At 44.1% G+C, this 12649-nt stretch overlaps 1 protein-coding gene across 3 annotated transcripts in view; it reads right to left on the reverse strand.

Annotated features, from left to right (window-relative positions):
• CCDC69 (coiled-coil domain containing 69) overlaps positions 1-12649 on the reverse strand; it is a 31233-nt gene that overhangs the window by 7275 nt on the left and 11309 nt on the right. For all 3 annotated transcript variants that reach the window (XR_013995981.1, XR_013995982.1, XM_081091023.1), the window contains exons 2-4: positions 9355-9424; positions 6826-6932; positions 6243-6330 (exon numbers count right to left, since the gene is read on the reverse strand). Coding sequence is in view for 1 of the 3 variants with exons in the window: in XM_081091023.1 (XP_080947149.1) it covers positions 6243-6330; positions 6826-6932; positions 9355-9424 (265 nt within the window). In the remaining 2 variants the exon portion in view is untranslated. The remainder of the gene's footprint in view (positions 1-6242; positions 6331-6825; positions 6933-9354; positions 9425-12649) is intronic.

Consider the following 12649-nt stretch of genomic DNA (forward strand, 5'->3'; position numbering starts at 1 on the left):
GACTGAAGGGTCCTGGGTTCGAATTTGATCAAGGGCACACACCTGGGTTGCAGGCTTGATCCCTAGTAGGGGGCATGCAGGAGGCAGCCAATAAACGATTCTCTCTCATCATTGATGTTTCTCTCTTCCTCTCCCTTCCTCTCTGAAGTCAATAAAAAAATATTTTTAAAAAAGAAAAGAAAATCTCAACTTGCCAGAAAAGAAATCCAACAGATTCCAACACTGAGGCACCACAGAATCATTACCAGAGACTTAAGGCAGACATTATAAAAGCTCCATGAAGTCAGGGTGAGCACTCTTAGAAAGAATGGAAAATAGGAATTCTTAGCAAATAAACAGAACATATAAAGAAGAACTAAAAGGAAATTTTAGAACTGAAAAATACAATAAATGAAATACAAACTCACTGAGTGGGCTCAATAGAAGAATAGAGATGACATGAGAAAGAGCTAATGAAGCTGAAGTTAATCAGTAGAAATTATCCAATCTGAACAACAGAGAGAAAATATTAGAAAAACTGAACAGAGCCTTGGGGACCTTTAGGATAATCTCAAAATGTCTAATATTTGTGTCATTAGTCTCAAAAAGAGAAGAGTGTAGTGCAGAAAACCTATTTAAAGAAAGAATGGTTGAATGCTCCCCAAATATGGCAAAACAAACCTATAGATTAAAGATGCTCACTGAATCCCAAATGAAGTAAATCCAAAGGAGTCCATACCCAGACATATCACCTGTGAGAACTAATGACAAAGAAAAAAATCTGGAATGAAACCAGAGAAAAATGGTGTCTTATTTAGATAAAACAACAGTTTGAATGACTGTGGATTTCTTACTAGAAACCCTAGTGACTAGAAGGAATAAGCACATTAAAAAATTGCTGAAATAAAAAAAAACAACAACTATAAATCTAGAACCCTATATCCAGTAAAAGTATTCTTCAGGAAAGAAGGTAAAATAAAGACATTCTCAAATGAAGGCATACTAAAAAAAAAAAAAATTCATCACCAGCAGACTTGCGTTAAAAGAATTGCTCAAGGAAATTAATTATTCAGACAGAAGGCAAATAACACCAGAGAGAAACCTGGAACTTCAGGAATATAAAAAGAGCAACAGAACTAGTGAATACCTGGGTAAATATAATAGGCTATTCTTCTTCCCTGAGCTCTTTAAAAGATGATTGATGGTTAAAAGCAAAAATTATAACATTGTCTGATGGGTTATTTGATGTATGTCGATGTAAGACAGCAGACAAGTACACGAAAAAGGGGAGAGATTAGAGGGATGTATATGATGATAAGACTGAAGTGGTAAAATATTAATTTAAATAGACTGTTACATTTACTGTAATTCTTAGAGCAATGATTATATATACACACACACAAACACAGAAAGATATAGTAAAAAAGACAATAGGTAACATAGATCTAAATGTAAAACTTAAATCTATAAAACTTCTGGAAGACAACATAGAAGACCTTTGCTACCTGGGGTTCAGCGAAGAGTTTTTAAAATGATACCACAAGCATCTAAATATATATAAAAGCCTAATATGGTAATTGTCCCTCCGATAGTTCAATCAGTCGCTATAATGCACATTGACCACCAGGGGGCAGACACTCCAACCAGTAAGTTAGCTGGGGTCTAGCCGGTCAGGACTGGGCAAGATAGGCCAGACATGCCCTGGAGCCCTCCTGTGGTTCCTCCCCACCCCGATCGTGTACCAGTGGGGTCCCTTGGCCTGGCCTGCACCCTCTCACAATCCGGGACCCCTCAGGGGATGCTGGAGAGCCAGTTTCAACCTGATCCCCACAGGCCAGGCTGAGGGACCCCATTGGTGCATGAATCTGTGCACCAGGCCTCTAGTAATCAATAAAATAGAAAATAATATATTGGAATTTATCAAAACGAAAAGTTTTGCTGTTAAGAGAACGGAAAAACAAAACAAAAAACAAACAAACCCACAGTCTAGAACAGTGGTTCTCAACCTTCTGGCCCTTTAAATACAGTTCCTCATGTTGTGACCCAACCATAAAATTATTTTCGTTGCTACTTCATAACTGTAATGTTTTTACTGTTATGAATCGTAATGTAAATATCTGATATGCAGGATGGTCTTAGGCGACCCCTGTGAAAGGGTCGTTCGACCGCCAAAGGGGTCGTGACCCACAGGTTGAGAACCGCTGGTCTAGAAGAATATATTTGCAAATACAAAGGACTCATATCCAAAAATATAAAGACCTCTCAAAACTCAACAGTAAGAACAAGCAAGCTGCCGTAACTGGTTTGGCTCAGTGGATAGAGCATTGGCCTGAGGACTTAAGGGTCCCAGGTTCGATTCCAGTCAAGAGCATGTACCTTGGTTGCGGGCACATCCCCAGTACGGGGTGTGCAGGAGGCAGCTGATCGATGTTTCTCTCTCATTGATGTTTCTAACTCTCTATCCCTCTCCCTTCCTCTCTGTAAAAAATCAATAAAATTTATTTTAAAAAAAAGCAAGCAAGCTAATTAAAATGGGCAAAGTATGTGAAAAGACATTTGACCAGAGGATATATAGACAGCAAGCAAGCACAAGAAAAGGTGTTCCATAGCATTAGTCATTATTGAAATGTAAATTTAACCCACAAAGAAATATCACTGCACACCTATTAGAACAGCTACAGTGAAAAATATTGACAAGAAAGAATAGTAGGACTCATACATTGCTGATGGAATGAAATGATGGTCACTTGGGGCCACAGTTTAGCCATTTCTCATAAAGCTACACCTACATTTATTATGTGACCTCTCAATCCAACTCCTATGGATTTACCCAAGAGAAATGGAAACTTACGTCCACACAAAAACCTGTGCCCACATGTTTAGAAGGGATGTATTCATAATCGCCTCAAATTGGAAACAACCCAAATGTCCCACAAGTGAATGAGTGAACAATGCAATGCAACTCAGAGATGAAAATGAATACACTAATGATGCATGCAACAACTTGGATGAATCTCAAAGGCATCAGGATGAATGGTATTGTATTATAAAAATGTTATTGTATTATTTTGTTTATATAACAGCCTCAAAAAGACAAAACTATAGCGGAAGAAAAGATCAGTGGGGGGTAGGGGAGGATATGAGTACAAAAGGGCAGCCTGAGAGAATATTTTTGGGGTGATGGAACTGTTTTATACCAGATTATGGTGATGGTTACATGAATCTATATATGTGCTAGAATTTATGAAATTGTATACCCCAAATAGTCAATTTTGTTTTAAAAAAATAAAAACAAAAATAGAAAATAAAAGACAAAAAAAAGTCATCAAATGTGGAAAACCACCACTATCCTCTCCCACTTACCTGTACACCTTCCCCCAAACAAAGCCCATATATTCCCCCCAAGCTGTGCATTCATTTAATACATGTTTATGTAGCACTTAATATGTGCCAAGAAATTTAATAATAACTAGGAAAGAATTCTGACTGATGAGAAGAACTTTAGACAGACAGTCCCTTCTCCTCTGGGGTTTTATAATAGGACATTTTTCTTGTCAATATATTTATAACACTAAAAATCACATCAAGCCGAAACCGGTTTGGCTCAGTGGATAGAGCGTCGGCCTGCGGACTGAGAGGTCCCAGGTTCGATTCCGGTCAAGGGCATGTACCTGGGTTGCGGGCATATCCCCAGTAGGAGATGTACAGGAGGCAGCTGATCGATGATTCTCTCTCATCGATGTTTCTAACTCTCTATCTCTCTCCCTTCCTCTCTGTAAAAAATCAATAAAATATATTAAAAAAAATCACATCAAAGCAAGGTTTGGAGAACAGTTGTTTTCCCACAATAGCCTTGTGAGGCAGGGAAGGTAGATTTTAAATATTTGGGGAGTGAGCCGAGATGTAAGGTAGATTTTAGAGTCACAAAAAGTGTACTGAGGTCAAGAGACAAGCCCAGCTTCACGAGGTGTTTCACGGGGTGTATTAGTATTAAAACGCAACTCTTCCAATTCCCAGGGCGAGGACCTCAATTCCACTTCAAAACATTTTGTGCTAATGTTGCAATGTTTCAAGATTCTTAAAATTGTTCAGACCTCTGTTCTAGTTATTCCATTTCTGGCATCTGAGGACATCATGTGAAGTGTGTGCAAATCTTTACGCAAAAGACGTTCAGCGCAGTGTTCTTCATAGTAGTTAAAATCTAGATGTCTAGACTCATGGGAACTTAAGGAAAACCATGTATGCAATTGTCTAGCCTTCATAAACAGTTTAGTGACAGCATAATTACATGGATACATGTTTAATAGAATGTTAAAGTGAAAAGAACAGGGTAGAAAATATTACCTATAAGTAATCATCACGGTGTTTTTAAGAGATAAATAATTCTGGGGAAAGGTCATGCAAATACTGATGATTAAAGGGAAAGCTGGCATAACATTTTCTAGGTCAATTTCAATAGCATCAAAAATAGTATATGTAAACTTGTTCAAAGACAATGTACAAATGGCCAACAAGTGCATGAAATGATGCTCAGCAAAATTAGTCATTAGGGAAATGCAAATCAAAACCACGATGAGAAAACACTTTGTACCCAATAGAATGGCAATAACATTAATAATAATAGTATCAACAACAGAAAATAACAAGCGTTGGCAAGGATGTGGTGCAACTGGAACCCTTGTGCATTGCTGGGGGGAACATGAAATGGTGCAGCCACTGCGGAAAACAGCTGGTGGTTTCTTAAAAATGTAAGCATAAAATTACCACATGACCCAGCAATTCTACTCCTGGGTGTACGCGCAGGGGAACTGAAAGCAGGTGCTCAAGCAGGTGCTGGTTCTAGTGACACTGTTCACGGTAGCCCAAGAGTGGAGGTAGCCCATGTGTTCATCAGCCAGTGAATGGCAACCAAGTGTGGTGTATCCATGCCAATAACAAGGAAATATTATTCAGCCATGAAAACACATGGAGTAATTTGTAAAATGGGCAAAGCAACAGCAACAACAACGACGGAATGGAGTGCAAATGCATGCTGCAGTCTGGATGAGGCTTGGAAATATGCTGGGTGAGGGAAGCCACAGGTTGTACGCTTCCATTTATGTGAGTGTCCAGAATAGACAAAGCCAGCAGATAGCGGATGGGTGGTTGCCAGGGGCTGGGAGTTGGGGAGGGGGTATGTGGAGTGACTGCTGGGTGAGTATGGGTTTACTTTTTGGGTGATGAGAGTGTTCTGGAACTGGACAGTGGTGATGGTGATGGACAGTGGTGTTGAATGTGGCCAAGATTTTACAAAATGGGGTTCACACGTGTATCATTATTATTGTAAAAAATGGCAAAAGTTTGAAATGATCTAAATGCCTATCCAAAGGGGCCCAGTTAAATGAACAGGGGTACACACTGGAAGGCTATGTTGTTACTAAAACTTACGTTGCAGACGTTTAATAAGTTGTTAATACAATTCAAAGTAAAACAACAACAACAACAATTTATCTCCTCCCCTCAAAGTATGTGTGAGTGTGTAGATGTATAGCCTACATATACCCCCAAAATGAAGGGGATCTATATTCTGGGTGGAACTGCACACAATTTTAATCTTCTCAATAATAAAATAATAATGCTAATAATTATTTGCTAAATACCTTGCAAAATATCAGGCCCTATTCTAAATTCTACCTATTTACCTAAAAATTAAATTAAATACCCTGTGAACAAAGCTAACTTTTTCAAGGTTACACAGCTGCTAAGTGGTAGAGCTAGAATTCAAACCCAGGGCCGATAGCTATGGAGTCTGAGATCCTAACCACCATGCTCTAAGATCTTTTTGTTTAATCTATAGATTATAGATTTTCTATGAGGACCACATTTGGTGATAGAAGAGGAAAGGAAGCTATTTGAAAGAAATGATCAATCTAACCAGAAATTGTAAGCACTGTCATTACTGTGCGGAAGAAATATGAAACATTCTCATACATGTCTAGGTTTTCCAAATGTCCTTTAAGGAACATGAATAGCCTTTAAAATGGAAAAGAACCCCCCCCCCCCCACACCTCCCAACTAAGGTGAAACACAGCATGATGTCAGACTTTTAAAGCGATGACCCACGGGGCCAGTCAAGGAGCCGACAGACTGCAGTCCTGCGGCTGCCAACTGCTGGTGAAGCAGAGGCAGGAGGAGGGGCCAGTGGGAGGCCCCCTGTGAAGTTGGCAGATGGGGCCAGGAGGAGGCCCGCCCACACCCTCCCTAGGGCACAGCTCCATCCTTACCTTGCAGGGCTGCCTCATGCTCGCCTTCCAGAACTCTCCGCTGCTCGGCCAGTTTCTCTTGAAGCTCTAGCTCCCTCTCCTTCTCCACCTGGGGGTGGGGGTGCCAAGCGGGATGAGACTGAGCAGGTTCAGGTTCAGGTTCAGCAGAGCCTACTTATCCACCCACTGCCCCCTGGTGCCTCGTGGAGTTGGGTGATCAGAATCCACCCCCTCATCAGAGTGATGGAAACGTGCTCAGAGAGGGCACAAGACCCCCAGACATAGCAGGAATGACTGACTGCCTTCTTTAGGGCTTAGAGGGGGATCCCCGAGAATTATCTAGGTGAAAGGGATGTAGGAGTCTTCCAATTCTGATGCCCACTAGAGGTAGGAAGCCCTTCTACTGTGTTAGTGTTTCTGCACCTTTCTTTGCATATAATGAATATAATGAAATGTATGCAAGCAGTTAAACTGATAAAGGACTCCCTTCTTGGGAAAAGGAGTAAGAGATACTTACCTCAACAATAAAGCCAAAAGTCGATGCTCACTCTTGGATTTTGCAAGGCTAGCAGGACAGGAGGAAAAGAGGGTGGCCGGGACTTACCTGCTGTGCCCATTTCTTCTTGTCCTCTTCGTGCTGCTGGAGAAGTCTGGCAATTTCCTTCTGGTGCTGCTCAGCCTCCTCAGATGCACAGAGCTGGACAGTTGTGGCTACAGGTGAAAAAGCAAAATAAATGAAGCTCCACGGAGTGGAAGTGGGGTCATCACAGCGACAGAGCATGTGGGAGGCTGGAGCTGGGGGTGAGAACCCTGATCTCCTCGCAGGAATGGTTTCAGCTGGGGATCAACCTCCAGAGGCAGCCCAGCCTCCCGGGCTTTGCAGGCCTCCTCAGTGCAGGAGCCAGTGGTCTCGTGTTGGTCCCTAGGATCCACAGCACAGCCGGTAACTCACAGGACAGACTCAACCCAAGCACCCTACCCAATATCCAAGTTAAAAAAGAAATAGTTGCTGATATTTAATGACTGGGCAGCTGTTACTACAGATTTCCAGCTTTTTTGCAGAAGCCAAAGAACTGGTGGTGTGTGCCTTTGTGTCAAGCAGGAGCTGGGGCGAGGAGCAGCCGCCGCCCTCGTCCAGGAGGGGGCTCTGCTGTTCCCACAGTCCCCACCTCTTCCCACTGCGCTTCACCTGCCTGGGCCTGGGAGTGTCTGACCCTCGCCTTTAGCATTTCCCCAGCTGGAGGGTGAGGAGCTGCCTGAGCAGGAAGGAGCCGCAAACAGGAAGTCTAGCCCTTGCTTAGGGAAACTCCAAACAGTCTTCACAGGCTCTGGGTAGGACCCGCGGCAGTGACCCACCCCCTCTGTGCCTCAGTTACTCAACATGTGAAATCAGGACAATATTAACACATTCCTCATGGGGCTATTGAAATGATTCAAGTAGAAAACAATGGCAACAGAAATAATAACAGCAGGAAAAGAATACCAAGAGGTCAGGGTGCCCGGAATCATGCCCAGCTCTGCTCCAAATGCCTCACAGGTGTTACTTAATCCGCACAACCACCCAATGGTGGGCACCACGATGATTCCCATTTCACAGGCGAGGAGACAGAGGGACAGAGGAGTTAGGCAACTGGCCCGAGAGCTCCCATTTCACAATCAGGGAGAAGGGCGATGAATCAACACAATCTGATTCCACCACCACCTCATTCACCTGGTTATGCACGAAAAGCAGTAAGTGTGTGCCATGGCCAGGTAGCTCAGTTGGTTAGAGCATCACAGGATACACCAAGGTTGTAGATTCGATCCCCCGTCAGGGTACATACAAGAATCAACCAATGAGTGCATAAATATGTGGAGCAACAAGTCAATGTTTTTCTCTTTCTCTCTCTCAAATCAATAAGTAGAAAAAAAATTAAATAAAGAAAAGCAGTAAGTGTGGTGCCGAGCATTTGGAAGTGCGCAGTGTTCTCTATTGTTCACTAAATGGCCTCCAACTGTTCCTCGGGGCTCCTGACAAGCATTAGAGGCAAACACTAGTGTTGTTCGCATTATTACTCATGTTCGTATTATGATCACAGACCTCCATAGGCTGGGCCTGGCTAGGGTACGACCAGAAATGAGGGGATCGGGGCTGCTAAGCCAGAAGCCAACACTGTGATCAGTCTATCGGGGCAGAGGAAGCGAGTCAGGGCTGAGTTCTGGCAGTCACAGTGGTCAAGGTCAGAGAGCCCCACACAAGGTCAGAGAGCCTCACATGCTCACAGATCACTCGGCTCAGGGTCCTCAATGTTAGTTCCCAAGACCAGGAGCAGACTGGCCCCAGCTGCGGAGAAGCTTACTCAAAAATATATCATCACTAACAGCGCAGGCTCTCCAGCCCCACTCCCGGGGATTCTGATTTCACTGGTCGGTGACGGGGCCCCAGGACCTGTATCTTTGAAGTTTCCCCAGGCAATTCTCATGCACAGCCAGGCGAGGGAAACTCTGATTTCTGGTTCAATTGTTTATTTGGTACTTGAATCTCATCTTCAATATCGCTGACAGCCTCCAGGCTGTAATTAAACACTTTCAGAGATGGAGAACTCTTCTATTACTAGGCGGCTCTGATGGTTTTAAGCCAACCACCACACAAAACCATCCTTTGAGATTGAACTGAATCCTGCCTGCCTGTTCCTGTTACCTTGAGGCCCTAGTTCTGACCTCCGGGTCACACTGTACAAGGCTTATTTTTCTTCTCCATTGAGGGCACTTCAAACACTTGGAGAGAACGGTGTTTTATTGTGACACCTTCTTTCCAGGTAAAACATCCTCTGTCCCTTTGACTGCTCCTTACAGGACCCGGTTTTCCGATCCCTCATAAGCCATTCTTCCTTCATTGTGCTCCTTCCAATTTTTCTGGATTCCTCTGAAAAATGTACTTTACAGAAATAAACTCAGGTGTGGTGTCACCAGCCCAGAATAGGAAAGCACAGGTCAGGACTATCACCTCCCTGATTTTAGACACGATACTCCTATTAATGCCACCTATCTAAAAATCTCCTGAGATAATTAGATAGCTATGTCACCTTTGTTAATTATAAAGTAGGAAACCTCATGGATGTCAGGGAAGGCGTTTATGGAGCAGGCTACTCACCTGTGTCCCCATTGAGGGGACCTAGTTCCTGGGGCTCCGGTTTGGGTGGCTGATCTGGTTCTTGGCGTCTCTGGAAGAAATGGCACAACAATGAGGTGGAGGTGGAGGGTGGGAGTCGATGTGAGGATGGCTGCTACAGTAGCATTCTTCCAAAGCCAGACAGGACTTCCGCTGTGGGGGACCACTCAGGCCGCCTCCTCCCACCCCAGCGCCACACTCCCTCCGTGTGGAAGGGGTTCCCAGAGCAGGATTTTCCTGCATGGCCCGGAACAGCCTCCCTGTGGTTGGACTCCTGCCACAAACCAAGGCCTCTTCTTCCTTCTCCCGGGATTGGCCAGACTTTCTGCTTTTACCCTCACCCCAGTCATGACCTTCAGGTGCCCTAACACTTCCCAGCTTCCAGTTCAGTGACAATTCCCCTTTCTCCTCAGGGCCTGTGGCTAGCACCACTTTCAGCCAAGATCTCCTTAAAGTTCTGTGGTGTTGGGGGCAGAGCATCGGAAGTCCAAGCCGTGGCTTTGCCATGTTTATCTCTGCTGGAAGGGGCTGTTTCCTCAACCCGAAGGAGGCGGAAGTGCTCATTTTGCCAGACGGGGTGAGACACTGTAATTGGGATGCACTGGGCACTCTGCTGTCCACACTATTTAGCTAATCTTTAGAGCAACCCTGGGAAACAGGCATGTCCCAGTTTAAAGAGGAGAAGGCAGGCTAGGACTCCATCAAGGTGGATTAGGGTATAATGGGCAGTCAAGTATTTGAGCCAAACCTAATGGGCGATTTAACCAGCCTTGGCCAGCGTTGGCTGAATCTGATCAAACGAGAACCGATGGATGCAAAGGGCTTTCTAGATCACAGTGTCAGTGGCTTCCAGATGTTCAGTTTTCACAAGTGAGTAATTTTTTTAAGACTCTCACCTGAGGATATGTTTAGAGATGAAGGGACAGAGGGAGGGAGGAAAGGAGGGAAGTTGAAGGGGAGGGGGGCGGGGAGAGGAACATCAATATGAGAGAGAAACATCAATCAGTTGCCTCCCATATGTGCCCCAACCTGGGATCAAACTCACAACCTAGGTATGTGCCCTGACCAGGAATCGAACCTGCAGACTTTTGGTGTACCAGATGATGCTCCAACCAACTGAGCCACCTAGCCAGGGCAAACGAGTAATATGTTTAATAGGAGAGTTTTTATGGATTGATAAGCAAAAGGGCTGAAAAAATTATTTGGAGACTACCGCTCACTTCATAAAATAGAGAACATTTTAACCTTGAAAAATATAGTAGGAAAAGCTCAAAACCAGTTCTTCCAGGAAAAGGGAATGACATCTTTATTCAAGGTTACACACACTCACACCTTTAATTTTCTCATTTCACCTCAGATAGGTGAATATTTGGTCACTATCTGGCACTGGCCCCTGGACCAGAACCAAAGCAAAATAATGTAAATCCTTTTGTACACTTCTCAAGATATTCTTAAAAAAAAAAAAAAAAGATATTCTAGACCCCATTTTGAGAAACATTTTAAAAAATAAGTCAGCCCATGAAAAGGCTATGAAAATGTTCAATTGTGAATTATCACTATAAAAGAAAAACGTTAACAGATGTTTACATGTAATTATGAGAATAAAAATTATTAACAATTTCGTGAACTCAAGAACCACTGAATGCTGTTAGAAAGCATACTTCTGGTTGGGGAGGGAAGATAAGTGAAGGGAAGGCTTCTAGATTCCAGAACATTCTGCTCCTGGCACAGTATGAGCCCCTAGCAAACTGAGGGAGGCAGGGTGCCTCCCCCAGGCCCTGGTGCCCCAAATCTGCTCAGTGGCTGGGCGTGCCTGACAACGGAGTCCTCCATCCACCCTGTGAAGACTCAGCCCTCCCTTCCCAGAGGAGAGGGAGATGCCTGGGCCAGGCACAAGCCAGGGAAGCTGTCAACACAGGAATCTGGGGAAGTGACAGGAGCCAGCCTCTCCACCCTGGGCTGGAGGAAGGAGGGAGATAAACGCAAATGGTTGTCTCATCCCTGTTGCCACCACTGGTTACATTCATCTGGGCAACGTTCCCATGGGAGTGAGAATTCCTGAACTCCTGTCATGGCTCTGCCACGAACTTGGACAAATCCCTTTCCTCTTTTGGGAAGGGGAGGTGAGGAGGTCTTCATTTCCCCCGTGGCACTCAGAACACTAGAGACTGGAGCAGCGTGATCACGAACTCTGGGTCGCCCAGATCTGGATTCAAATCCTAAATCCAACACCGAGTGATTTATGACCTCCCCAAGCCCTGGTTTCCTCCGGAGGTTGTTTTAAGGATTGGATGAGATAATGCACCTCTAACACCTGGCACATTCGAAGAGCTCACACATTGCATACATTTATTATGTTATGTTTGAAATGATGGCAGGAGCAGAGACTCCGCAGTGCTTTGGTAGCTCGCTGAGGCTGCCGTGGGCCTCGGGCTGCCTGAAATCAGATCATAAAGCTCATGAAAAACTGTCTTCTCCCAAAGAACAACCAAAGGGAGGGGCACAACTCTCCTTCACTAGTGGCTTCCGGACCACAGGGGGGTGTGGCCTGCACCCGCGTCCCCAGATCCTGGCAAAACCACCCCAGGATCACTCCTTACAACGACATTCAGAGCTTGTCACGGTCACTCCTCAGTCCGCCATCCTCCTCCACCCCATTTCTTTAACTGAGGTAAACTTGGTAGAGAGCATTGTATCATTTCAGGTGTGCACATTAAAATGGGATATGTGTACACCCTACAAAGTGGTCACTCCCACCACCATAAATCTAGTTTCCACCCATCGCCACACAACTGACCCCCTCCCCCCACTTTGCCCTTCCCCACCCCTTTACCTCAGGTAACCACCCATCTGTCCTCTTTACCTCTGAGGTTTTTGTTTTGCTCTGTTTATTCATTTGATTTGTTTTATAGATTCCACATATAAGTAACATTAGACAGTACTTTTCTTTCTCTGACTTATTTCACTTAGCATAATACCCTCAAGGTCCATCCATATTGTTGCAAATGGCAAGATTTCCTCTTTTTTTTTTTTGTGGACAGGTAGCATTCCATTCTATATATGTGCCCAATCTTTTTTTATCCATTCATCCATCAATGGAAACTTAGGTTGTTTCCATATCTTGGCAGTTTTAAATAATGCTGCAATGAACATAAGGGTACAGATATCTTCCTGAATTAGTATTTTGTATTCTTTGGATAAACACCCAGAAGTGGAACAGCTGGATCATTTTGTAGTTCTGTCTTCAATTTTTAAGGACTCTCCACATTGTTTTCCA

Source organism: Myotis nattereri (genome assembly GCF_964212035.1).
Source record: "Myotis nattereri genome assembly, chromosome: 5".
In the NCBI taxonomy this organism is placed as follows: Eukaryota; Metazoa; Chordata; class Mammalia; order Chiroptera; family Vespertilionidae; genus Myotis; species Myotis nattereri.